Source organism: Crocuta crocuta, unplaced genomic scaffold, assembly GCF_008692635.1.
Source record: "Crocuta crocuta isolate KB4526 unplaced genomic scaffold, BGI_CrCroc_1.0 scaffold139, whole genome shotgun sequence".
Classification (NCBI taxonomy): domain Eukaryota; kingdom Metazoa; phylum Chordata; class Mammalia; order Carnivora; family Hyaenidae; genus Crocuta; species Crocuta crocuta.
The window spans coordinates 2,474,379-2,500,491 of record NW_027533258.1 but is presented as its reverse complement, the minus strand read 5'-3'; the positions used below and the strand labels follow the sequence as shown (position 1 = coordinate 2,500,491).

General features: G+C 38.8%; 1 protein-coding gene across 2 annotated transcripts in view; it reads left to right on the top strand.

Moving 5' to 3' along the window:
• Window positions 1-414: 414 nt before the first annotated feature.
• The window catches only part of AKAP10 (A-kinase anchoring protein 10), a 72,762-nt gene continuing 47,063 nt past the window's right edge, over window positions 415-26,113 (top strand). For both annotated transcript variants that reach the window (XR_013330862.1, XM_077746807.1), the window contains exons 1-4: window positions 415-581; window positions 9,791-9,838; window positions 14,619-14,801; window positions 18,434-18,985. Coding sequence is in view for 1 of the 2 variants with exons in the window: in XM_077746807.1 (XP_077602933.1) it covers window positions 494-581; window positions 9,791-9,838; window positions 14,619-14,801; window positions 18,434-18,985 (871 nt within the window). In the remaining variant the exon portion in view is untranslated. The remainder of the gene's footprint in view (window positions 582-9,790; window positions 9,839-14,618; window positions 14,802-18,433; window positions 18,986-26,113) is intronic.

Genomic DNA, 26,113 nt, shown 5'->3' with positions numbered 1-26,113 from the left:
TTCACGACTTTGCTTTGTAATTATCGGCGATGCTTTTAAGTTACCCATTCAAACTTGCAGGGATTTGGTTCAGAAAATAAGCCCACTTCTCCTTTTCTTTTTTTTTAATTTTTTTATTGCTGAGTTCAGTGTGACTGAGAGAGGAGCCACATAAAGAAGGTTATGCCTTCTGTTCCTCTTTCGAGGAACCCTGACCTCCTGGAAACCGCACGACCGGGGTCTACTCTCCTGGGAGAGCAAGGCCCGTCGGTGCAGGGCGAGGCTGCTCTGGCCGGCCAGTGCCGCTCGGCCCCACTGGAACGGAGAAACGGGAGGGGCTCAGCCGGAGCGTGGCAGTGCCGGCCTCGCCTAGCACAAGGGCACGCTCTGAGTGCCCCCGACCACGCGCCCCCGACCATTCAGCTCCGGGGTNGGGCCCACACCCGGAAGAAGGGTCTCTTTTCAGGCTAGTGCGGCGGGGGCTGCGGACCCGGAAGTCCGGGTCGGTTGCTGAATGAGGGGAGCCGGGCCCTCCCCGCGACAGTCCCCCCGCGCCCTCCGCCCCGACCCGGGCCCCGCCATGTCCTTCTTCCGGCGGAAAGGTAGCAGAGGGGGCTCCGGCGGGGAGCCAGGCTGGGCCTCAGGGGCGGCGGTGGGGCAGGTGGGCCTGCACGGGCTTCCTCCCGGGCGGCGGCGGCGGGGCCCTCGGCCTCCGCGCAGACGCCCCCTGCGTGCCTCGCTTTGCTCCCGGACTCTGCAGGGAGGGAGAAGGTGGCCTCCTCGCGCGAGGTCAGAGGGGGGAATTGCCTCGCTGGTCCAAAAGTATTTGCCGACGTCCATACAAGTTACTGCCTGTTGGCGTAAAAAACAGCCTTCGCGTGTGTGTGTGTGTGTGTGTGTGTGTGTTTAAAACTATGGATCAAGGAAAAGGAAATCCCTTTAGTATCTCAAGAGAGTCTCTGACTTTTCAGAATATTGAGGGTTTTACGTGTAAAAGCAACATGTGAAAAAACTGTTTTCCTCAACTAATGCTGTTTTCTAGATTCCTTCTTTGTGGGGGGGGGAATTCTGCACTTCCTATAATAACATTACTTATTGCTGAAAGTTCCCTAATTAAAGAAACTAGTTCTTTTGATGACTTAGCAAGTCTTCCAACTGCTGGGACACTCATTCTGTGAACTGCTTATATTTCTGATTTTTGGTTATAATAGCTGCCCAGTTTTTAAGTAGAGGCAGCTTAATTTTGATCCTAGATAAAGTTGTCGTGTGTCATTAAAAATGTATGTGCAAAATGAGCAAGGGTAGGTCTTTTTCGATGATGGTGGTTCTTTGAATTCTAGTTATTTAAGAGAAAATGTACCAGGAAAAAACCACAGAAGACACTAAATCAGGAACGTGGATTCATAGAACTGCTCTGCTACTGACTGTAACCTGGGACAGAAAAGTCTTAACCCACTTTTTTCTCTTCTCTCAACTGAGAATTAGATGATTTCTGAAGGCCCCATTCAGCTATGAATTCAAGAATTCCTTTTAAGTACACACCGAGTTTTAGTAAGTGGTGTCGGGGTGAGTGAATGAAGCTGTGATGAATGAATGCAAACAGTGCTGAAGGAAGGAAACCTGTAAAGTGATACAAGGTAGCTTTGTTGACAACATACCTTGGTATAGTTAAAAGCTCTAATTTGTTTGACAGTGTTGAAGTCGTTGGGTTGGTTTGGTTTGGTTTTTGAAGGGGAAAGAACGCATTCTGTGTATAATGAGGCAAATTGCATGTTGCATAATAGACTGTTGTCTCTATTCAACATTTGAATGTCTGCTGCTTGCCAGGCACTGTGCTAGGCCCTCACAATTAAGCCCCGAACAAGGCAAAGTGCCTGCACTAATGGAACTTATTGTCTGCTGGGGCAGGCAGACAAGAAATCTCTCTTTCTTATGTGTGTGTGTTTACAAATTGATAACATGTTTCGACAGAGATAACTGGAGAGAAGGACCATATTTTGGTTTGAGGATAGAGAAAGGCCTCTCAGCAGGTGACCTTGAAACTCAGAGCTTAGGAATCTGTAGGAGGTAACAGAGGCTAGGGAAGAACATTTTGAAGCACAGGGAAGATAGCATGTTCAAAAGTTGTGTCAAGAAAGGAAGGCAGGCCACTGTGACTTGGGCCTAGAGAGGTAGACAAGATTCAGGGCTTTGTGGGCCATAGTTGTTAGCTTTTATTCCAACTGCAGAGATGATATTATTTAAACATTTTTAAAGAGGAGTGATTTGGTCTTATGTTATATAAAGATCATTGTAGATGCTTTTTGCAGACTGAATATGGCAAGAGTAGAAGCTCGAGATGCTTCTGTTTAGGGATCCCATCCAGTCTTTAAATACCATTTTTAAATACCACCTATATGCTGATGACTCCTGAATTTACATCTCCAGCTTGAATTCTCTCTCCTGAATTGAGAATGTTCTATCCAACTGTCGGTTCACTGTATACCTCTACCTAGTAGATGAAGGTCTGTCTACTAATGGAAGTAATAGACTAACGGATGGGTGTGTCATTTACTATATCTAAAATTTAGCTCCAGTTTTTTGTCACCTCAATAAATTGCATTTCTGGCCTTTTAATTGTGCAGGCTAAAACTGGAGTATATTCTTGAGCTTCTCTTTCTCTCCTACTCTATATGTACATCCAGTCTGCTAAGTCTACCCCAGAACATATCCAAATTCAGCCTTTTCTCATCATCCCTGATCCCTGGTCTAGGCAGTCATCTCTATTTAGATTGGGCAGTTAAGGAAGTCCTTAACATCTTTAAGGATGTCGTTCACATGTCAGCTTAAATGTTAAGAGGAAGCCGGTTTTATGAAAATCAAGAACAGAATTATTTTGCTGTAGGCTTCAGTTTGGTTTCCCTTCCCTCCTTGACCCCTATGGTGCATTTTCAAAATGCATTATGCCACATCTCTTTTCAGATTTTTTCCTGTAACTTCCCGTTCTTGGCCCTTCTTAATCATAAAGGTCCCATTTCCTCTCTGTGTTCATCTCCTGCTTTCCTTTCCCATTACTGTTCCACTCATACTGGCCTCTTTGTTGTCAAATACATTCCCACCTCAGAACCTTTGCACTTATATTTTCTCTTTGCCTGGAAACCTCTTCCCACAGATACCCACTGTTTGTTCCCTCATCTCCTTAGGTTTTCAGTCATTTGGCATCTTAGTGAAGTTTTTTCTGTCCATCCTGCTTTAACATTGCAGTACCCAGCCCCTGCACTCTTACAGCATTCTCTACTTCCTCTACAGAATTTATCACCATCTGCTTTACTATGCGTTTCATTAAGATGAAAGCTGAGTTTTGTTCACGGTTGTATTCGCAGGTGTAGGTCAGTGCCTGGGATATTGTTAGGAATTTGGTAAATATTTGTTGAAAAAGTTAATAAAAACACAAGAAAATTATCAGCTAGTAAGAAGTGCTGTGCAGGGAATTTAACTGTTGTGGGAGTAGATCACAGGATGACAATTTGGGATCAGATTATAAAGGAAGGCTTGTCTGAGAAGGGGGTATTTAGATTGAGATCTAAATGAGGCGAGAGAGCCAGCCTCACAAAAGATGAAAGGAACTGGTTTGTAGCCAGAGAGAATTGGAAGTACAAATGTCCTGAGGCAGGAATGAGCTGGGTGTGTGTGTTTAAGGAACCAGAAAAAGCCTAGAATTTACTGGCAGTGGGATATGTTTTGGAGATGGAGATAACATGAACAAGTGATTGGAGTGAGTGGAATGGTCTTTTGGCAATTCTCAGTTTGTGATAAGTCTCAGACACCCATGTGGTATGTTGAGGCAGTTGAATGTACAAGTCTGTAGAGATCACCAAGAGAATGCATACAGTATGTGAATTAGTTATGTTGAAAGGCCAAACTGTTACAACAGAGACACTGAAGTGTAATGGCCCAAACAAGATAGAGTTTTATTACTCTCTTGAGTGTAGGGGTCCAAGTTCTTTGGGTGGCTTTGCATCACAATCATCCAGGGATCATTTTCCTCTCATTTTGTTACAACTCTTTCCCTTAGGGTGTGGTGTCTTCTGGCAAAGCCACGTTATAGCCCTTTCTCTCTGTCCCTCAGTTCTCTGATCCTTGGTAAGGAAGAAAAGAGCAGCTTTGGCCAGAAAGTGGCACATAACCATTTCTATTCATATTTTGTTGGTGAGAACCTCGTCATTGTCATAGCTAACTGCAGAGGCTGCTAGGAAGTGTGGAGTAACTAACCAGTTACGTGCTAGGCCGCAGTCCTCTTGCCAAGAAGAGAATGAATTCAGTGACCATGGTGTATTTCCTGCCATACTGTAGACAAGAAGGAAGCCTAGGTGAGAGCTCTGGAGTTAATCCAGCTTTTAGAAGTGAAAGTAAGGAACATGAGCCATTGACAAAGGAGAATCAAAACTAAAATGCCAGTCATATAGGAGTGCAATGCCATGGAAGCTAAGAGAAGATAAGGTTTCATAAAGAAGGGAGTCCTGTGTTGAATGTCACTTGCAAGATCAAGAGAGAAATAGCTATCCAGTTTGATAATGTGGAAGTAATTGGTCACTTTTAAGAGTAGTATCAATGAAATGGGTTGAGGGGAGAATGTGAAGTGTGGAAAGTAGGAAGAGTAAAACTAAGAAAACACCTTTTTCAAGAAACTTTGCAATGAAAAGGAACTAAAAGGGGCTATTTGGTTAAGAGGTTTTGTTGTTGTTGTTTTAAGATAGAAGATGCTAGAGCATGTTTGTATGCTAATAGAAATGATCTGGTAGAGAGGGAGAAAATGATAGAGAAGAGAGGTGTTAATTTATGGGAGTGAAGTTCTTAAGAAATCCTAAGGAATAGGATTAAAGCCTGTCCCTTTGGTTAGGGTACACTGCTGTTGGGAATTGCAGCTGGTGGGACCATTTGTATAAAGTTTAAAAACTTTCAAACAATGCTTTATGTTGTTTATGGGTACATAAGTGTATTTAAAGAATAAAAATATGGACAGAAACAATGAATGTTCAACTTATGAAATTATTTCCCTAGGGAGAGACTTCAGTTGTACCTGCGTGTTTTATTTCTTTTCAAAATTTTTCTGACCCAAATACAGCATAATGTTGAGATTTGAAAAACCTCAGTGTTGCTCAAACTTGAGTGTTAATCAAATTGAATTCTAATATTTATCTTAGATGTTTCATTTTAAAAAAACTAACAGAAACAAGAAGAAGCATAGGCAGAATAAGGTGGCTAAAATAAACGTACGTAGATCAGTAGTCACAATAAATGTAAATAGACTAAATTCTAGCAAAAAGCTGTATGGCTAAAAGATAGAGAGATTGGATAATAAGCCAAAATCCAACCATAAACTCTTTACTGAAAACACAGCTAAAATGTAAGAACGTAGAGAAATTGAAAATAAATGGATGGAAAGATACAGCAGACAAATGTTAACCAGAAGGAAGCTGTGTGACAGATGGGCATACTTTAATGCACAAAACATTATTAGAGCTAAAAAGGTCACTACATTATGATAAGATGAGCACGGTACTTGGAAGATAAAATTCTGAACTGCTTTGTGCCTGTTATCAGTCTCAAAATACATAAAGCAAAATATACAGAATTACCAGGAGAAATCAACAAATTCATAATCATAAAGTTTTAAGAATGATCTTTAGAAATCAAGAGCAGTAATCACAATAAAAAGAAATGGGCTGCTCCAGACAGTGAAAAGATAGTGATTTACAGACTGGGTTCCTGCTGTAAATTTTTTAAATAAAAGAAGGATCATGAGAAGGTTAAAAGTAAAAGGATGGAAAAATATATTAGGGATATAAGACAAAACATAAGTTAATATAGTCTTTACAATAGCACATACACAAAACACACAAAAGAAGGGAAACTTAAGTTTTGGGAGAGGGGAGAGAGGGGGAGAACAAAGGAATCCTTATTCCCAGATAAACATGTTTACATATATAGAAAATGGAAATTTTACACACATACTATTAGAACTCTTTAAAAAAAAGTTTGGCTAGGTTTTTAAAATATATGCATTTATATGTAAGTATTTAAAATTCACTTGTATCCCTGCATGCCAGTAAAAACAAAAGACTGGAATCTTTACGGAGTTTATACGACCCAATTGGACAAGAAAGGAGACCCAAGTAAATGGAGAGGTGTACTGTGTTCATGGATAGAAATACAATACCAGAAAGATGTGAACTCTCCCAAGTGAATCTTTTAAGTCGGTGCTGCTTTAAAAACTCCCATGGGGGTTTTAGGATCAGGACAAGTTGACCCTATAATTAATATGGCAGATAGTTTCAAAAGAGAATAAGGTAGAGGACTTGGCCCTGCCAAAGGCTGATTATATCGTTAGGAAACTAAGACAGTAGAATTTAAATGCCCAGGAACAGACCCAGGTATGTATGGGAACTTAGTATCTAAAGAATTTCTGTTCAGTTGGGAAAGGTTGGACTAATCGGTAAATGATGCTTATTATCCCTCTGGAAAAAGACAGTATTTTCTACCTCCTAGCATACACATCAGGGGTCAGCAAACTTTCTGTGAAAGACAGATGGTAAATATGTTTGTTAGGCTTTGCAGGTCATAGAGGCCTCTCATCTCATTCTTCTCTATCCTTGTAGCCATAGATAGTATGTAAATAAATGGACATGGCTGTGTTAAAATAAAACATTATATAAAAAACTAGGGGTGGGCCTGATTTGGCTCATGGACTGTAGTTTCCCAGTCTCTGATAAATAAATTCCAGGTAGATAAGAATCCAGAATTTCAAAAAGCAAAACTTGAAAATCATATAGAAGAAAATATGGGGAAAACTCTGATCTTGGGGTAGGAAAAGGTATCTTAAACAATAATGCACAGGAAAATACAATCCACATAATGAAAATTTGGCTAATTAAAATTTAAAACTTCCATCAATAAAGATTTATTTATTTTTTATTTAAGTAATCTCTACACCCAACATGGGGCTCAAACTCACCGACCCTGAGGTCAAGAGCATGTGGGCCAAGAGCATGTGGGTCAAGAGCATGTTCTTTGCACGGAGCCAGCCAGGCACTCAAAGCCTCCATACAATAAAATATACATAAGGTATTTGCAACACAAAGGATTAGTATCCAGAATACGAATGGCATTCCTACCAATATGTAAAGGACAAAGGACTTGAATAGGCAGCCCATAACAGAGGAAACTTAAAAAGCCAATAAACATGAAAGGATATCCCCTCAATGAAGGAAATGAGTTTTTAAAAAAAAAAAATCATTTGAAGACTATTAAATAGCCACTTTTATTAAAAATGCACATCATTGGTTACCTAACAGTTCCATTTCTAGTGTTTTATCCTAGAGAAATTCTTACATATATACATAGAAAAACACATACTAGATTGTTGATCACATCAATGTTTGTGATAGTGAAAACTAGGAAATAAAATCTAAATATTCATTAACAGGAAAATGAATAAATAAACGTGTATTTTAGGAATGAAGCAGCTGAAATTAATGCACTTGAGCTACATGACTGCTAGAACTGTATCAGTATAGACAAAAGTGAAATTATGGAATGGATACAGGTGTCAGATATGTATAAAAGGATATCATGTATGTACTTTATTTTTTAATTTTTTATTTATTTTGAGAGAGACACTGTGAGTAGGGGAAGGGCAGAGAGCAAGGGAGAGAGAGAATCCCAAGCAGGCTCCAAACTGACAGTACAGAGCTTGATGCAGGGCTTGAACTCACGAAATCAGGAGAGCGTGAGATCACGACCTGGGCCGAAACCGGGAGTCAGGTGCTTAACCATCTGAGCCTCCCAGGCACCCCTATGTAATCTTTAAAGATGTACAGAATAATACCATTTTTTAAGTATTAATAATGTAGTTATAGTCTAAAAACATACACAGCAGCAAACATCCAGTTTAGGACAAATTTTATCTCTGGGAAGGGAAGAAGAGCAAAGGGATCAGGTAGCGGTTCATAGGATCCTTTAAATATGTGTATGATATTTCAGGGGGTGAAAATAGGTGAGGCAGAATACTAATATTTGGTGAAATTGGATTGTGTGTGTACTTTTATGTTTGAAATTGACTAGGAGCTGTGATTTATAAGATGAGAATGTTCTGAGGGTACCAAAAGTGGAACCGGGAAGGTATACATTGGTGGTAGAGTCCGTTGTTCTTAGAAGTGGTTTGGGTGTGGGAGGTAAGAGAGCGGCATGTTAAGAATGACTCCCTGGTTTTTGGCCTGAGAAACGGGGTAATCGTGTCATTCATGAGTGAAGTTAAAGACTGAGGTAGAACAGGTTTGGGAAAAGATGGTGCGTTCCGTTTCGGACCAGTGTGATTTAGGGAAGAAGACAGGTAGATGGTTAATGAAATGAATTTAAGGTCAAAAAGGATTAGACTAGAAATAGAAATACAGGGTTCACAACTTATTTATGATGTTGAAAGCCTTAAGCATGGGTAAATTCAACCAGGAAATACATATGTGTATGTAATGAAAAGACAAGTGCTCAAACCCTTTTCCTGAGAAACTCCCAGTTGCCAAGGCGATAAACTGAGACCGAGCAGCTAAAAAACTGGGAGGGTGGAGTGCCACAGAAGCCAAGCCAAGTTCACTTTTCAAGCGGGAGATGTAGTCAGTTGGCAAAGGCTGTGGTGAGGGCTGGAGCCCAGTCCCCTCTACCTCATTTCCTTAGCTTGTCTTCCTAACAGTAGTGATCAGTACCTGAAATGATCTTATTTTTGTCCATGTTCATCTCCACATTCACGCATGTAGACCTCTTGAAGGCAGGACTGCTCTTTTCTGAGCCAGGAGAGTGTCTAACACATACAAGGCACTCAAATACTTGTTGACAGATTGATTTATCAGGTACTGTGAGAGCTAGTTATTTCCTGCCACTAATGTTTAATGTTTAAGAGCACGAGAAGAGAGATGGTCACATTTTGGGATTTGTTATTTTGATTGTTTTTTGTGGTGCAGTTAAAGAAAAGTTAATGTTGAAAAAAATACAAGAAAAGTAAGGAAGGTTAAAAATAGTCTTGGGTTAGATCCTGTAAGAGTTCACACTTTGCTTAAGCTGTCATGTACCTCCTTTCTTGGATATTACATTATTAGCTTATTTGCAGTTTAGAATTTCTACTGTTTTGTGTAATGGAGAAGAAACTGTATAGATTTTTAAGAGAAATTGTTGGGCCTTGAGTTTTAGAAGTTTAGAGTGTTTGTATTCGATGCTGGGAGGGTAATACACAAGAAGTAAGATATTAAGCACAATCAACTCTTGTCTTTGATTCACAACTTATTTATGATATTGAAAGTATCATAGTAGTAGTTGGCATATTGTAATAACGTTAGTTAACATTCTGAATTTACTGTGTGCCTGTTTCTCTCCTACATCCTTTACAAATATTTGTTTTCACCCACAAGCCTCTAAGATAGGGGCTATTACTGATCTTATTTTATACATCAAGGAACTTGAGACCCAGAGAAGTATCTTGTCCAGGATCACATGGCTGTGTAATAAGTGGCAAGCTAGAATTTGAAGCCAGGTGTTCTGACTTTGTCTCTGCATAAGCACACTTCTGTGCTCATGCTTTTGATTGAACGATGTTCAAAGGTCACTTCCTTCGGGAAATTTGCCCTGACAATTCTCCTGCCCTGTCTCCTCCCAAGGCACCTATTCCATTGTTGTACAACTTTGAAAATTCATCTGTTAGAATACAGCTTGTCTCCTTTTTACAACATAGAGAATGGAAATTTTTGACTGTAAAAGTTGCTCATAATGCTCCTTTATCTTCTAGTGAAAGGCAAAGAACAAGAGAAGACCTCAGATGTCAAGTCAATTAAAGGTGCGTTCATGAGATTCCATTGTATTAAAAAGTGATGTGCTCTGCATTTATGGGCTATTTAATCCTGTTATCTTCCCCCTTATTTTGCCATTATTCGTCTCTGCCTTTTATAATTAGGGTTGTACCTTATTTCCTGGTTTGGCCTATGTACTCTTCAACACTTAGCACATGATAAGCTTTGTACTAAGCACTTACTGGCTGTCCTAGTGATGCAGTAAACCAGGGCCCTCCTTATTAATCACCGATTTCATTGTTCCTAAAAGCAATTAGTTGTCTTGTAGTAAAAAAACAAAAAGTAAAAAATACTCTGAACTGAGCTGACAACTAAGTGAAAGAACTGCCACTTCTGAGGCTTGGTTTTCTATTGTTTGTCCAGAGTGTGGGTGATGACAGTGTTAACTTCTCTGTTGCTTCAGATGAATGGTCTTAAAATTTACTCAGAGTACTTTACTGTAATCGATATATTGCCCTTATTTATAGGTTAGAACGTGCTTTTTTAGGTTGTGATCTCTACTCTAGTTTTGACTGGTTTCATGTCAGTGTACAAAGATTGGAATGGGAGATTATAATGGAAATTGTTTCTGTAGCTGTTATATGTAAATTTCATATATAAAATTTATTTACATGAAATCTATAGATTGCTGCTTAGATTTTTCTTTTAAATGTATGTTAGGTAGCTAGCATTGAGTTTTAACTATATATGATCAATTTGCCAGAGAGACTGATTATAACTTAAGAGATTTATAAAATCAGGGAAAAACTAGGGTAGCTTGCAGTCTTATTTTCTGCTTATTTCTGATAGTTTAAAGCCAGTTGGATTCCATATTGCTTCATGCAACTCCTCAAGCAAAATTTGATTGGCTTCAAGCCCTTAGCAAGCAGTGCGTATGAAGACTAGATCTGATTGTAGAAGGAACAGACTGTGATGTCTCAGGCCCATGGATCTTCTCCTGTAAACTCTGCCACGAACAGTGTGACTTTGGGAAGTCCCGTAACCTTCTTCCGTTCTTCATTTGTAGAATGAGAAGATTGACCTGCCTAACTTCTAAGTCTGTATGAGGCTAAAAGTTCTATATTCATACCCTGTGACAGTATATAATTTGTGCTTATCTGACTTACCTTGGAATAAGACAGAAGCAAGGCAGGAAACAGGCCCTCATGAAGTTTGCAGTCTGATTAGAACTTAGACACGGAATAGTAGCAAATACCCCAGCATACTAATAACTACCATTTCTTGAGCACCTGTTCTGTTCTGGGCATTAGCCAAAAAACTGCAGCTGTAACAGTGAACAGAAAGGGTTTGGATCCTGTACTCGTCGAACTTACAGATTGGTAGGGGAGAGGCACGTTAATTAGGGTATTCCACAGATGGCATGGGCTGGAATCCGTGGTGATGGAAATAAAGAGATCTGGAGAGATCAGTTTACAGCTAAAATGGATAGAACTTTGTTACTGAATAAATATGAGACGTAAGAGAAGGAGGTTAAGACTGACACCTACTTTTCTGGCCTGCTCAACAGTGCAACTGGTGGAGAACCAGGTTGGGAAATCATATGTTCATTTTTGGCATGTTGGGTGGGAGGTGCTTTGGAGACATTTACGTATATTTTATGCACACAGTAATTCTAGAGTCCGGGTTTCCATCCAGAGGTAAAAGTGATTTTCTAGAGTCTGGCAGACCAAAGTTGAAATCCTGCCCATTGAAACAAATGACTCTTTACTATCTCATTGACATTTGGCAAAGTATTTAACTTCTCTCTGTGTCTGCATCTCCCAAATGAGGGAAATACCGGTCCTGCAAAGTTGTTGTGAGAGGTGCTGAAATACGTACCCCCAGATGTCTCAGAAGCAACCAGTACTCCGTTGGTAGCTGTTGCTTTCTAGTTTTATCAGAAGAGGCCCTCAGTGTCTTGACTTCATTAACCAAAGTGCTGTGAGGAGTTCAGAGGAATTTGAGATCAGCAAATGGTTTCTGAAGTGTGGAGAAGACTTTAGAGAAATGGGACTTAACCTATGTAAAAGTTGAATAAGAAGAAGGATTTGAATGAAAGAGGCAGTCTTTCTCTTTTTCTCCTACCAGCATAGCTTCTTGTTTGAGTATATATTGGGCAAAGGGACCTTCAGACAGGTAAAGGGATGTTTTTACAGAAGATTAATATCCATTATGAGGACCTTAAAGACCAGAAAAGAGAGTTGAGACAGAAAAACAGGAAGCCTACAAGCTATTGAACAGGATGTTGATGCTTTACATAAGGTATTTATGAAAGGTTAGTCTGAAAGCCATCTGTGTGATGGAGATCCTAGAAGTTCTTTTGCTGAAGACGGAAAGGCCTATATTAAGGATGTGGTGTTGATAATATACAGACAAGTAGATGTTTAAATATCTTGAAGGAAAAGTCAACAGATCTTGGCAGGTAAACACATAGAGCGAAAAAGAATGGGTACAAGATTCTGATTGAGCTTTGGAGACCGGCAGGTTGAACAGAGACAGGGAAGTTGAATAGGAGATTCAGTTTGGGAGAAGATGCAGTAAGCTTGATAGTTGGGCAAATGGGTCTTGATATGTAAAGTCGAAGTGAGAATAGCTAAGAAGTCATTACAGATACAGGACCAAAGCCCAGATCAAAGGACAGGTCTCAGATACAGGTGAGGGGTTCTCAACTGGGGCCCCAGTCCCACAGAGTTACACTCTAGGAGCTGTTGCTGAGTGGTCCAGGGCGTGAGTGAGACTTTCCCCTTGAATTAGCCAGTTACTAATAACTCTGTTTTTAAATCTCTTTTAGATATCTATTTAGATTTTAGATACTTTATTTAGAGATTTATCTATTTTACAGATGTATCAGGGTCTAACTTAAGTTTATTTGGGGGAAAAGAGTGCATTTACAGGTTTAAAAAATATGTTTGAAAAAGATTGCTCTAGTAATAGTTGAAGATTTGAGAATAAATGTTGTTTCTAGCAGAAGGAATAAAAGAACAGAGAACCTCAGAAGGGGAGGTCCTGAGGAGTCATGGAAGGAGACCACATCTGACACAGTGGACTTTAAATAAATGTGTTCGAAGGGTTTCGAAGGGAGGCACAGATAGAAAAGGTATTTTCTGTAAAAAAAAGGAGCAGGTAGTACCATGGAGACCAAAGGAAGATAGACTATCTGGAAGCCACATCTGAAATAAGTTAATAGTTCTACTAAGGAAGAGGAGGGGGGGAAAAAAAAGCCTTGCACAAATAGCTTAATAGCATTTTATATCACCATATACATCTAATTAGAAAACCGTTAGTCTTATCTGTTCTTACACTATTATTTGTAGTTATTTATACAAAGAACTATTATTGTTTATAAACTCGCTAAAATGATTTTGGTTTCTTTGATTTATCATGAAAGTAAAAAACAAAACAACAACAACAAAAAAAAACAACCACCCAAAAAAACAAGACTTTATCCTAAAATTGAAAACAATGTCTCGATAACTCCATTTTGTAATTCTCCCAAATCTTGTTGGATGACTGGTAAATGTAAGTACCCGAAAAATAGGTATAGACATTCATGTTCTTACCTGCTTTATCCTACTTATCAAAACATCTCAAAGAGTAACAAATTGAATCACAGTACTGTGTATTCTTCATAAGAAATATTACCTGCTGCTTTTCAGAATCTGTGTCTGGGAACTCTTTGCTGAGATTGAGAGTGCTTATCTGTTGGCAATGTAATAAAATAAATAGTTCTATTAGCTATAAGTTTAGTTATCTAAGAGTACTTATCTTGAGGGTGTGGGATGCTAGGTGACCTGTATCTCTTCTATCCTTGTCCCTATAGCAATGCACTAAACCAAAACTTCTTCAAAACCCTGAGTTAGAGTCATTGATATTTGTGGGGATAGCTAGATTTTGATTCAGCTGCATAGCAACAAGGTCACAGGATTTACTTTGACAGTATTATAATATTGAGTTGATTGTTTCCTGTTAATGAATAAGTAATGAATCTATTCTGAAGTCAATAAGATACTTCTTCAAACTACTAAAGCAAATATATTTGGTGAATTAAAAGTTTTTTAATGTTTATTTATTTTTGAGAGAGAGGCAGAGCGCAAGTTGGAGGGGGAGGGGCAGAGAGAGAAGGAGACATAGAATCTGAAATAGCCTCCAGGCTCTGAACTGTCAGCACAGAGCCTGATGCAGGGCTCGAACTCATGAACTGCAAGATCATGACCTGAGCCAAAGGTGGATGCTTAACTAAGCAATCCAGGTGCCCCTATTTTGTGAAATTTTTAAGTGTGCTTTATGTTTGAGCAGCTTGAACTTTGATCAAAATGTTTTTTATTAAATAGAGAAATTCGTTACCCAGTTAAAAAGTAAAGGGGCGCCTTCTGGCTCAGTCATTAGAGCGTGTGACTCTTGATCTCAGGGTTGTGAGTTCAAGCCCCACATTGGGTGTGGCCCCTACTTAAAAAAAATAAAAAGTAAAAGTAAAATAAGTATTCTGAAAAGTATTTTTCTGGTTTTTCCCCTTAAGCTTCTATTTTGTTTTAGTTTTTTGTTCCTTGGACAAAAAAGATCATTTCATTTTAGCACAGTATCTTGAGAGTTTTAAGTAATAGGATAATTCTTTCCAGTTTTCTGCTCCTTGATTAACTTACCTTTCCCCTAAGTATTATTGAGTGCGAATACATAAGAAAGGTATTATAGGATTTAGTTTTTAAAGTTCTCTGAAAGGCCTTTTATGAGACCATTTTAGACAATCAAATTGTGTTTAATTTTTAACCATTTGTTTTTGAAAAATTACAGCTTCAATATCTGTACATTCCCCACAAAAAAGCACTAAAAATCATGCCTTGCTGGAGGCGGCAGGACCAAGTCATGTTGCGATCAATGCCATTTCTGCCAACATGGACTCCTTCTCCAGTAGCAGGACAGCGACACTTAAAAAGCAGCCAAGCCACATGGAGGCTGCTCATTTTGGTGACCTGGGTAAGTGACTCACTTCTTGTTAACTTCCAGTTGGAGGAAGGATCTGAGTGTAATATGTGAAACTCTGGCCACATTTATAATTATATATTGGAACTATAATTGGAACAGGCTTTGAAAAAATATTTAAAATAACAGCTATACATATAATGAATGGCACTGTATTGTGTTCCTATAAGTATAAAGTGTAAACTATTCTCAGTAGAAAAATTGGCCATTTTCAGAAGAAGAAATATATGTAGCTACTAATTATATGAAAAAGTTGCTTCACTTCACACATACTCAGGGAAACGTAAATTTAAATAATAAGTTCGGCCAACACATGAGCAAATATTTAAGGTTTGATCATTTGAATGTTAATGTCGATGAAGAGAAATAGCCACTCCTATTTAGTGGAAGTATAAATTGATGAAGATTTTTTGGTAGGCAATTTGGAAGTATTTATCAAAATACAAGATCTAGCCCTCAGATATATTCACATATATGCAAAGAGATATGTATCCAAGTATGTGTACGTTATTTGTGAGAGCAAACAAAAACAACATGTAAATATCTTAATGAAGAAGTAGTCAAGTCGTGGTGTACCTGTATTGGGAATAGTGGGTAGCCATTTAAAAATTTGAAGATAACATAGAGAAACATCTAAGGTTAAAGTTCAAAAAGCGAGTCACATAACAGTGTGTGTAGTAGGATCCCTATTCTGTTAAAAAGAAAACTTTTCTTTCTCTCTTGTACTCCCCACCCCCACGCAAAGATATGCAGGAAATTGATGTTATCTGAATTTTTGTCACCTAGATTTCTGAACTTCTAAAAATTGCATATCATGGTATCATGAATTGAAGAAAAAACATGAATAAACTGATGTCTAATAAAATTAATCCCTCTTTTGACATCTTTGCTTAACATTAGTGTTTATTCAAAGGTGCTAAACTTTTTACACTGGGTCACACTCCACAGTACAGTACAAACATTTGTAGTGGTCACAAAATAAAATCATAAGTTTTTTACTGGTTTACTCCTGTGTTGCTGATGGGAATGTGAGATGGTACAGCTGTTTTGGAAAACAGATTGGCAGTTTCTTATAAAGCTGAATATGCAGTTACCAAATGACCCATCAGTTGCACCCAGCATTTATCCCAGAGAAATGGAAACTTACATTTGCATGAAAAAAAACCTATACTCCAATGTTCATAGCAGCTTAAAAGCCAAAATCTGAAAAAAAAAAAAAAAAAAGCCAAAATCTGGCTGTCTTTCAACAGGTGAGTGAATGGTTGAATAAACTGGTACGTCCATGCCACAGAATACTACTCAGCAGTTAAAAAGAGCAGACTATTGACATACCTAACAACTTGGATGAATCTCAAGGGGGTTCTTCTGAGAGTCAAAAGCCAATCCCAAAAGATTATATGCAGTATGATTCCATCTGTCTAATATTCTTTTTAAAAATGATTTCTTAAAATGTTTGTTTATTTTTGAGAGAGCATGTGGGCACATGTGTGGGAGAGGTGGGGGGGGGGGGGGGCAGAGGATCCGAAGCAGGCTCTGTGCTGACAGCAGAGAGCCTACTGCAGGACTCAAACTCAACGAACGGTGAGAACATGACCTGAGCCAGAGTTGGACACTTTACCAACTGAGCAGGCACCCCTGTATAATATTCTTGAAATGACAATATTAGAGAAATGAAGAGCAGATGTTAGGAACAGAGAAGGTGGTTATAAAAGGCCATATGAGGGATCCATGTGGCATTGGAACTGTGCAGTGTCTTGGTGGTTACGTATGATAAAATTGCATAGAACAAAGTACGTAAATGAGTACAGATAAAATGGGGAAATCTGAGTAAGATTGGTGGGTTGTATCAATAATGTCAGTACCTTGGTGGGATACTGTACTGTAGTTTTGTAAGATGTTACCATAGGGGAACTTGGGTAAGGGGTACATGGCATCTCTATATTGTGTCTTACACTTGTATTTGAATTTACCATGATCTCAAAATTAAAAGTTTAATTTAGGGGCACCTGGGTGGCTCAGTCAGTGGAGTGTCCCACTTCTTTCAGCTCAGGTCATGATCTCACTGGTCGTGAGTTCGAGCCCCATGTTGGGCTCAGAGCCTGGAGCCTGCTTCAGACTCTGTGTCTCCTTCTCTCTCTGACCCTCCCCCGCTCGTGCTCTCTCTCTCAAAAATAAATAAACATCAAAAAAGAATTTTTAAGTTTAATTTAAAAAATTGTAATTCTAGGGGTGGCTGCGTGGCTCCAACTCTTGGTTTCAACTCAGGTCATGATCTCACTGTCTGTGAGTACGAGCCCTGCATCCAGCTGTGTGCTGACAGCGTGGAGCCTGCTTGGGATTCTTTCTCCCTCTCTCTGCCCCTCCCTTGCTCTCTCTCTCTCTCAAAATAAATAAATGAATTTTTTAAAATACTGTAAGTTTTGTAAAGGATCAGGATTTTCTGAAGTTTGTGAAAGTAATGTTGACCAAGATGCTGTAGCTAACAATGAAAATGGGACAGCCAGCAAGGATGACTCTCAAAGTGCTTCAAAAGAAAATGATTTGAATATCAAAAGATTAAGAAAAGCCCTTTTGAAAAATTGATGAAGCCCTGTTAATTTTATGAAAATGAACTCAATATGCCACTGCTGTCAATGTAAAAAAATTTTTTAAAAATTTTGTTTAACAGCTAGTTTGTAGTTAGAATCATAGCCTAAATTTAGTTTAATGTAAAATGAACATATTTTTATTTAGTTTTATTTTTGAAGTTAAAATCCCAGAGCTGCTCTTTATTCTGTTGTAACTAGTGCTAAGAATTAGTAAGATTTTTCTAGCTATATCCACACATCCACAGTTTTTCCTCAGGAAAAGTTCCTAGAAGTGGAGTTACTGGATGGAGAATATGAAGATTACCAAAGCTTTGCTGTTACCGAGTGCTCCTCTGAAAAGATTTTCCCATTTTTTCTTCTCATCATCCATGGGTGACAGTGTTGGCCTTTGTTATTGATTACTTTTTGAAACAACATCTTCCAGTTGACAACAGACAAATTGTTATCTTGTATTAATTCGCTTTTCTGGGATTTTTAATTAGATTGAATATATTTTCCTGTTTCTATTGCCCTTTTTTTCTTTCTTTGGGACTAGTATCATAAGACTGTTTTTAAAAGAGGGGCGCCTGCGTGGCTTAGTCGGTTAAGCATCCGACTTTCGCTTAGGTCATGATCTCGCGGTTCATGGGTTCAAGCCCCACTTCGGGCTCTGTGCTGACTCCCAGCTCAGAGCCTGGAGCCTGTTTCAGAGTCTGTGACTCCCTCTCTCTCTGACCCTCCCCTGTTCACGCTGTCTCTCTCTCTCTCCTAGAAATAAATAAAACATTAAAAAAATTTAAAAAAAAAAAGACTTTTTTAAAAAGAATTTACATGGTCTGAACTGCCATTAAAAGAGATAATAGTTGAGTCACAAAGAGCTTCTTAATGGATTAAATAAGTTTTGGACAGTTGTTTCTTTGCTGGTTTAGAAGCCAGAACTATAGTGTATCTAGTTCTTTATTCATTTAAATTGCTAGGGAAGTAAACTTTATTTAAGAATTCTGGTACCACTGATGCTAAAAGTGACTGACTTCTCTGTCAATCTTTTGCTTCTTTTAGGCAGATCTTGTCTGGACTACCAGACTCAAGAGACCAAATCCAGTCTTTCAAAGACCCTTGAACAAGTCTTGCACGACACTGTTGTCCTCCCTTATTTCATTCAATTCATGGAACTTCGGAGAATGGAGCATTTGGTTAAATTTTGGTTAGAGGCTGAAAGTTTTCACTCTACAACTTGGTCTCGCATAAGAGCACACAGTCTGAACACAGTGAAGCAGAGCGCATTGGCCGAGCCTGTCTCTCCATCTAAAAAGCAGGAAACTACAACATCTTTTGTAACTGAGTCTCTTGACAAGAGATTGGAGGATTCTAGCTCAGCCCAGCTGCTTATGACTCAATCAGAAGGAATTGACCTGAATAATAGAACTAGCAACATTCAGAATCACTTGCTGCTTTCCCGGGAATGTGACAGTGCTCTCCATCTTGAAATGGCCAGAACAGGAACTCACCAACTTCCCATGGAGACCCAAGAATCCTCCTCCAGACTTCTAGTAGCCAGTAGAAATAGTCCCTCTTCACCACTAAAGGAATTATCAGGAAAACTAATGAAAAGTAAGTATGTGGTTTTCTTGTCTGTCTTTATCCTGTTTGGTTTGTTTATTTGTTTAATCAGTATACAAAGTAGAACTTGAGGAGGGGAATAAAAAGGTTGGAATAATTTTCTGATTGGTTGATTGATTGATTGATATAAATCCAGGTTAGTTAACAGATAGTGTAATAACGAGTTCAGGAATAGAATTTAGTGATTCATCACTTATATGTAACACCCAGTGCTCATCCCAGCAAGTGCCCTCTTTAATGCCCGTTGCCCATTTAACCCATCCCCCCATCCAACACCCCATCAGCAACCCTCAGTTTGTTCTCTGTATTTAAGAGTCTCATGGTTTGTCTCCCTCTCTGTTTTTATCTTATATTTGCTTCCCTTCCCCTATGTTCATCTGTTTTGTTTCTTAAATTCTGCACGTGAGTGAAATCATAATATTTGTCTTTCTCTGACTGACTTATTTCACTTAGCATATTACCCTCTAGTTCCATCCACATTGTTGCAAATGGCAAGACTTCCTTCTTTCTGATGACCAAGTAATACAGTCCATTACACAGACACACACACACCACGCCACTCCACGTCTTCTTTAGCCATTCATCAGGCGATGGACATTTGGGCTCTTTCCATATTTTGTTTATTGTCGATAGTGCTGCTATAAATACTGTGGTGCATGTGCCCTCTCGAATCAGCATTTTTGTATTCTCTGGATAAATACTTACTAGTGCAGTTGCTGGGTTGTAGGGTAATTATATTGTTAATTTTTTGAAGAACCTCCATACTGTTTTCCAGACTGGCTGCACCAGTTTGCATTCTTACCAGCAGTGCAAAAGGGTTCCTTTCTCAGCATCCTCACTGCTCTCTATTGTTGCCTGAGTTAATTTTAGTCATTCTGACAGGTGTGAGGTGGTATCTCATTGTGGTATTGATTTGTATTTCCCTGAAAATGAGTCATGTTGAGAATTTTTTCTTGTGTCTATTAGCCATCTGGATGTCTTCTTTGGAAAAGTCTTTTACCCATATCTTTTTTCATATCTTTTTCATATCTTTTGCCCATTTCTTCACTGGATTATTTGTATTTTGGGTATGCTGAGTTTGATAAATTCTTCATAGACTTTTGGATACTAACCCTTTATCTGAGATGTCATTTGTAAATTTCTTCTCCCATTTCATTGGTTGCCTCTTAGTTTCACTGATTGTTTCCTTTGCTGTGCAGAAGCTTTTCATCTTGATGAGGTCCCAGTAGTTCATTTTTGCTTTTGTTTTCCTTGGCTCTAGAGATGTGTCAAGAAGTTGCTGCAGCCGAGGTCAGAGACGTTGTCTGTTTTCTCTAGGATTTTGATGGCTTCCTGTCTTATGTTTAGGTCTTTCATCCATTTTGAGTTTATTTTTGTGGATGGTGTAAGGAAGTGGTCTGGGTTCATTTTTGTACATGTCACTGTCCAGTTTTCCCAACATCATTTGCTAAAGACACTGTCTTTTTTCCATTGGATACTCTTTCCTGCTTTGGCAGAGACTGGTTGGCCATATATTTGTGGGTCCATTCTGGGTTCTCTATTCTGGTCCATTGATCTCTGTGTCTGTTTTTGTGCCAGCACCTTACAATCTTAATGATAACAGCTTTGTAATATAGCTCGAAGTCCAGGATTGTGATGCCCCCAGGTTTGGTTTTCTTTTTCAGGATTACTTTGGCTATTTGGAGTCTCTTCTGGTTTCATAACATTTTAGGATTGTTTGTTCTAGCTCTGTGAAGAATGCTGGTTTTACTCTGATAAGAATTGCATTGAATATGTAGATTGCTTTGGATAGTATCGGCATTTTAACAATATTTGTTCTTACAACCCATGAGCGTGGAATATTTTTCCTTTTTTGTATGTCTTTTTTCAGTTTCTTTCATAAGCTTTTTATAGTTTTCAGGGTATAGATTTTTCACAATTTTTGGTTAGGTTTTTTCCTAGGTATTTTATGGGTTTTGGTGCGGGTGTAAGTGGGATTGGCTCCTTGATTTCTCTTTCTGTTGCTTCATTATTGGTGTGTGTATAGAAATGCAACCAATTTCTGTACATTAATTTTATATACTGTGACTTTGCTGAATTTATCAGTTCTAGCAGTTTTTGGTGAAATCTTTTGGGTTTTCCACATGGAATATCATGTCTGTGAAGAGTGAACATTTGATTTCTCCTTGCTGATTTGGATGCCTTTGATTTCTTTTTGTTGTCTGATTGCTGAGGCTAGGTCTGAAATAGGTTTCTTTTCTCTTCATACCCACTCATAGATTTGGAAGGATTTGGAGGGTGTCCTGAGTAGGTTTGCAATATAAAAAAAGGAACAGCAGGGATACCTACGCGATTGGATCCTCTGAGCAGGATATTTGCAGAATTAACCAGTGAGGAAGGGTTAAGTGTCCTGCCTTTCCCTTCCACAGCTTCTGAAATCAAATCATTAATCCAGATATGCTTATTTCATCCTCATCTTATTCTTAATTTACTACCATTTTAATGAACTTTGTAGATGCCATTATTTGTTAATTGCCAGCAGGTGACCTTTGTTGGGTTCTGTGCCAAGTGCTATCCTTGGATTCCACTTAACAGTCCCTGAGGTCAACATCCTTAGCCTGTTCTACACATGAGAAAATCATGACTTAGGAAAGTTAAGGAACTTGGCTCAGGTTATAGAATGAGGGGAGAGGTGGAGGTGGAGCTAAGTTAAAGTCCAGGCATTTCAACAACAGCACCTCTTTCTTGGTTTCTCTGTCCATTTGGAAGTTACACCCTCTGAATTTTTAAGTTATCACCTTCTGGAATTCTGATTAGACAGCCTCCATGTTTTTCTTTTTCTTTTTTTTTTTTTTAAACATTTATTTATGTTAGAGAGAGAGACAGAATGTGAGTGGAAGAGGTGCAGAGAGAGAGAGAAGACACAGAATCCAAAGCAGGCTCCAGGCTCTGAGCTGTTGACTTGGAGCTTGAACTCGAAAACTGTGAGATCATGAACTGAGGGAAGTCAGATGCTCAACCGACTGAGCCACCCAGGTGCCCCTTTCCTCTTTTTTATCTTATCTGTTCTTTGTCTCCGATAGGGCTAGTGTGATTTCTTTCTTGGTTTTTCTGTGTTTTCTTTTTCTTTCTTTTTTTTTTCTTTCTCCCTAGTAAGACTATTTTTTCTGAGCAGTTTAAGGGTCACAGCAAAATTGAGGGGAAGGTACAGAGATTTCCCATATACCCTTGGCCCGACACATGCAGAGGCCTCCCCCATCATCCACATCCCTCACCAGAGTGGGACATTCTTTGCAGTTGATGAACCTACCTGGATAAGTTATAGTCACTCAAAGTCCATAGTTTACCTTAGGATTCACTTTTGGTGTTGTTCATTGTTAGGGGTTTAGAGAAATGTATAATGACATGTATCCATCATTTATGGTGTTTTACTGCCCTACTCTGTCTGTTCATCTCTTCCTACCTACTTATCCCTGACAACCATGAATCTTTTCAATGTCTCCATAGTTTTGCCTTTTCCAGAATATCCTGGAGTTGAAATCATATAGTAGGTAGCTTTTTCACATTGGTGGTGGTTTCTTCAGATCTGTCTTTTATTTAGTTCATTGGTTGTCTCTTAATATGGGTCTAATATGCTGTTGAATAATTTTTTTAATGTTATTATCTAAAAGTTAATTTTTTATTTCTAGGAAAAAAATGGTTATAATTCAGATTTGCCTGGTCACTTTTTAGTTTCTTGTTCCTTTATCCCGTCATCCCACTTTTGAGCACATTTTTTATTTAGATTTATTAAACATATATTCATCATCTGATAATTCCAGTAGCTATAGTTTTGTGGATCTGATTCCATATTTATTTGTTTCTTCAGATTCACAGTCCTGGTAGCTTGTGATTTTAGTGGTTTTGACTGTAATCATAGGTTTTTGGATTTTTATCTGTGGGAATTCTTTTTTTTTTTTAATGTTTTATTTATTTCTGAGTGAGAGAGACAGCATGAGTAGAGAGATAGCATAAGCAGGGGAGGCTCAGAGAAAAAGGGAGACACAGAATCTGAAGCAGGCTCCAGGCTCTGAGCTAGCTGTCAGCACAGAGTCGGATGCGGGGCTTGAACCCACGAACCGTGAGATCATGACCTGGGCCAAAGTTGGACGCTCAGCCAACTGAGCCACCCAGGCGCCCTGATCTGTGGGAATTCTTTGAGAAATCTGTTTAAATGGGGTTATTCCAGAGCATATCTGCATTAGCTTTTGTCCTCCATCTGGGGCTTCGATACCATCCTGGCACCACTTAAAACTAAAATTTGTCTTGGGTTTTTCAGGCAAACCCTTAAGGCCTGCATGATTTTGATCTAATCTTCTACCCCATTTGGGTCCTGGGCAAACTGCCCTTGAAAGGCATACTTCAAGTCTCTTGACATGGCTGGTTTTCCCAGGTGACTGCCCTTCCCCTCTGGACTTTTGCCCATCTTGATTTGCACTGGCTCCTGCAGTCCACAGTTCTTCACCTGCAATTTAGAGATCCAGAAAGCTTTGACTATCACAAATTATTTTCTAAAAGAACAAAACCTGACCTGGCCTGGTATGAACTTCCTGCAGAAATGTAGATGTGTTTGATCATGTGGTGGTGTCCCACACGCTGCTAGAGGATTCACCGGCTTTATATAAACCTCTATAAAAACTGTCCAGATTCCGAATTCTAAAATATTACTGGCCCCCAGTTTTCAGATTAGGGAATTGCTTGTCCTTGTTTTCTGCCTCTCACAGTTTCCCTTGCTTCACCATGAACTCTGATATGGTTTCAAAAAGCATTTTGGGAGAGTATAGTATTGTGAAGAATTTCTTTGAACATCTAGTCTGGCCTGTTGCTGGAAATGGAAATCTGTTTAATTGTAATACACTTCATTTTGGGGAGGGAATGCCTTTTGTTTTGATGGTAGTTTATTTCAATAAAAAATAGAAATAGCAGTGGAGGACGGGGCGCCTGGGTGGCTCAGTCTGTTAAGTGTCCGACTTCAGCTCAGGTCATGATCTCACGGTTCATGAGTTGAAGCCCCGCATCAGGTTGTGTGCTGACAGCTTAGAGCCTGGAGCCTGTTTCGGATTCTGTGTCTCCCTCTCTCTCTGTCCCTCCCCTACTCGCTTCCACTCTCTCTGTTAAAAATAAATAAACATTAAAAAAGAGAGAGATAGGGGCGCCTGGGTGGCTTTCGCTTAGGTCATGATCTCGCGGTTCGTGGGTTCGAGCCCCCCATCGGGCTCTGTGCTGACTGCCAGCTCAGAGCCTGGAGCCTGTTTCAGAGTCTGTGACTCCCTCTCTCTCTGACCCTCCCCTGCTCACGCTGTCTCTCTCTCTCTCCTAGAAATAAATAAAACATTAAAAAAAATTTTTTAAAAAAAGAGAGATAGCCGTGGTGTTATTAAAAGAGTACTTGTTTTTTCATTTTTCATTAGTTTAAAATTTTTTAATGCAGTAGATTTGACCTTTTTGATGTATATTTGTGTGAATTTTAACACATGTAGGTTCTTGTAACTGTCGTCACAGGACAAGAATAGTTCTGTCACCTTTGTGCTTAAACTCTCATCTGTTGTATCATTTGGCAACCACTGATCTATTTGACTTTGTAGTTTTGCCTTTTCTGGAGCGCCATACAAGTGAATTTTTATAATATGTAGCCTTTGAGATGGGCTTCTTTGACTCAGCATAATGGCTTGAAATTTATCCATGTTCTGTCAAAATATTCATAGCTTTTTATCGCTAAGTAATATTCCATTATATGGATGTGCTAACCATTCACCATTTAAAGGACATCTGGATTGTTTCCAGGTGTTAATGATTATGAATAAAACTATAAACGATTGTGTATGTATAGGTTTTTTCCTGTGGACAAAAGTTGTTATTTCTCTAGGACAGATACCAAGTGGTAGATTTGCTGAGTTATGTGGTATATGTTTAATTATGTAAAAAACTGTCAGCCTGGCTTGTAGAGTGGCTGCACCATAATGCGTATCCACAAGCAACGTAACTCCCATACTTTCTTGGATTGTCTGTTTTACTAATGTTGGATTTTGAGGGTTCTTTTTGTGTCCTGGGTATAAAACTGTGTTGGCTCTGTGATTTGCAAATGTTTTCTCCTAGTTTATAGCTTGATTTTTCATTCTCTTAATAGTGGCTTTCTCAGAACAAGAGGGCTTTTTATTAGTTCAGCAACTTTTTTTTTTTTATGGATTAGGCTTTTGGAGTCATGCCCTGAGAACTCTTTGTCTAATTAACAGTCATGAAGATTTTGTCTTGTGTGTTCTTCTAAAAGTAATAGGTTTTATATGTCATATTCAGATATATGATCTATTTTGAGTTAACTTTGTCTAAGATGTAAAGGGTGGTCAGATATTTTTGTGTTGGTTTTTATTTTTGGATAGAAATACCCAGCTGTTCCAATACCACTAATTAAAAAGTCTGTCTTCACTGTACTGACTTGCCCTTGTACCTTAGCCATATTTATGTAGGTCTTTCTATGGACTCTGTTCTGTTCTATTGATGTATGTGTCTATTCCTTCACCAGTCGGTCCACGGTCTTCATTACTGTGGCTTTACAGTAAGTCAAGTTTGTTTTTTTGTTTTTTCTTTATCAAAATTGTTCTGTCTAGGTTTTTTTTCCCCCTACATATAATCTTTAGCATCATCTTGTCCATATATCTGTAAGAAATCCTGATGGGGGTGCCTGCGTGATTCAGTCAGTTAAACATCTGACTTTCTTCAGGTCATGATCTCACGGTTGGCAGGTTCAAGCCCCACATTGGGCTCTGTGTTGACAGCTTGGAGCCTGGAGCCTTCCTTCCAATTCTGTCTGTCTCTCTCTCTCTGTCTCTCTGTCTCTCTCTCTCTTAAAAATAAATAAACATTAAAAGAAAAGAAATCCTGATGGAGTTTTTATTGGAATTGCTTTCAATCCTTAGGTCAGTTTGATGAGAATTTACATCTTAACTATATCAAGTCTTACAATACATGAACATGGAGTATCTTTTTATTTACTTAGGTCTTCGATTTCCTTCATCAGCGTTATGTAGTTCTCAACATACACACCCTTCATATATTTTGTTAAATTTATATCTAAGTATTTCTTTTTGGTGCTATTGTAAATGC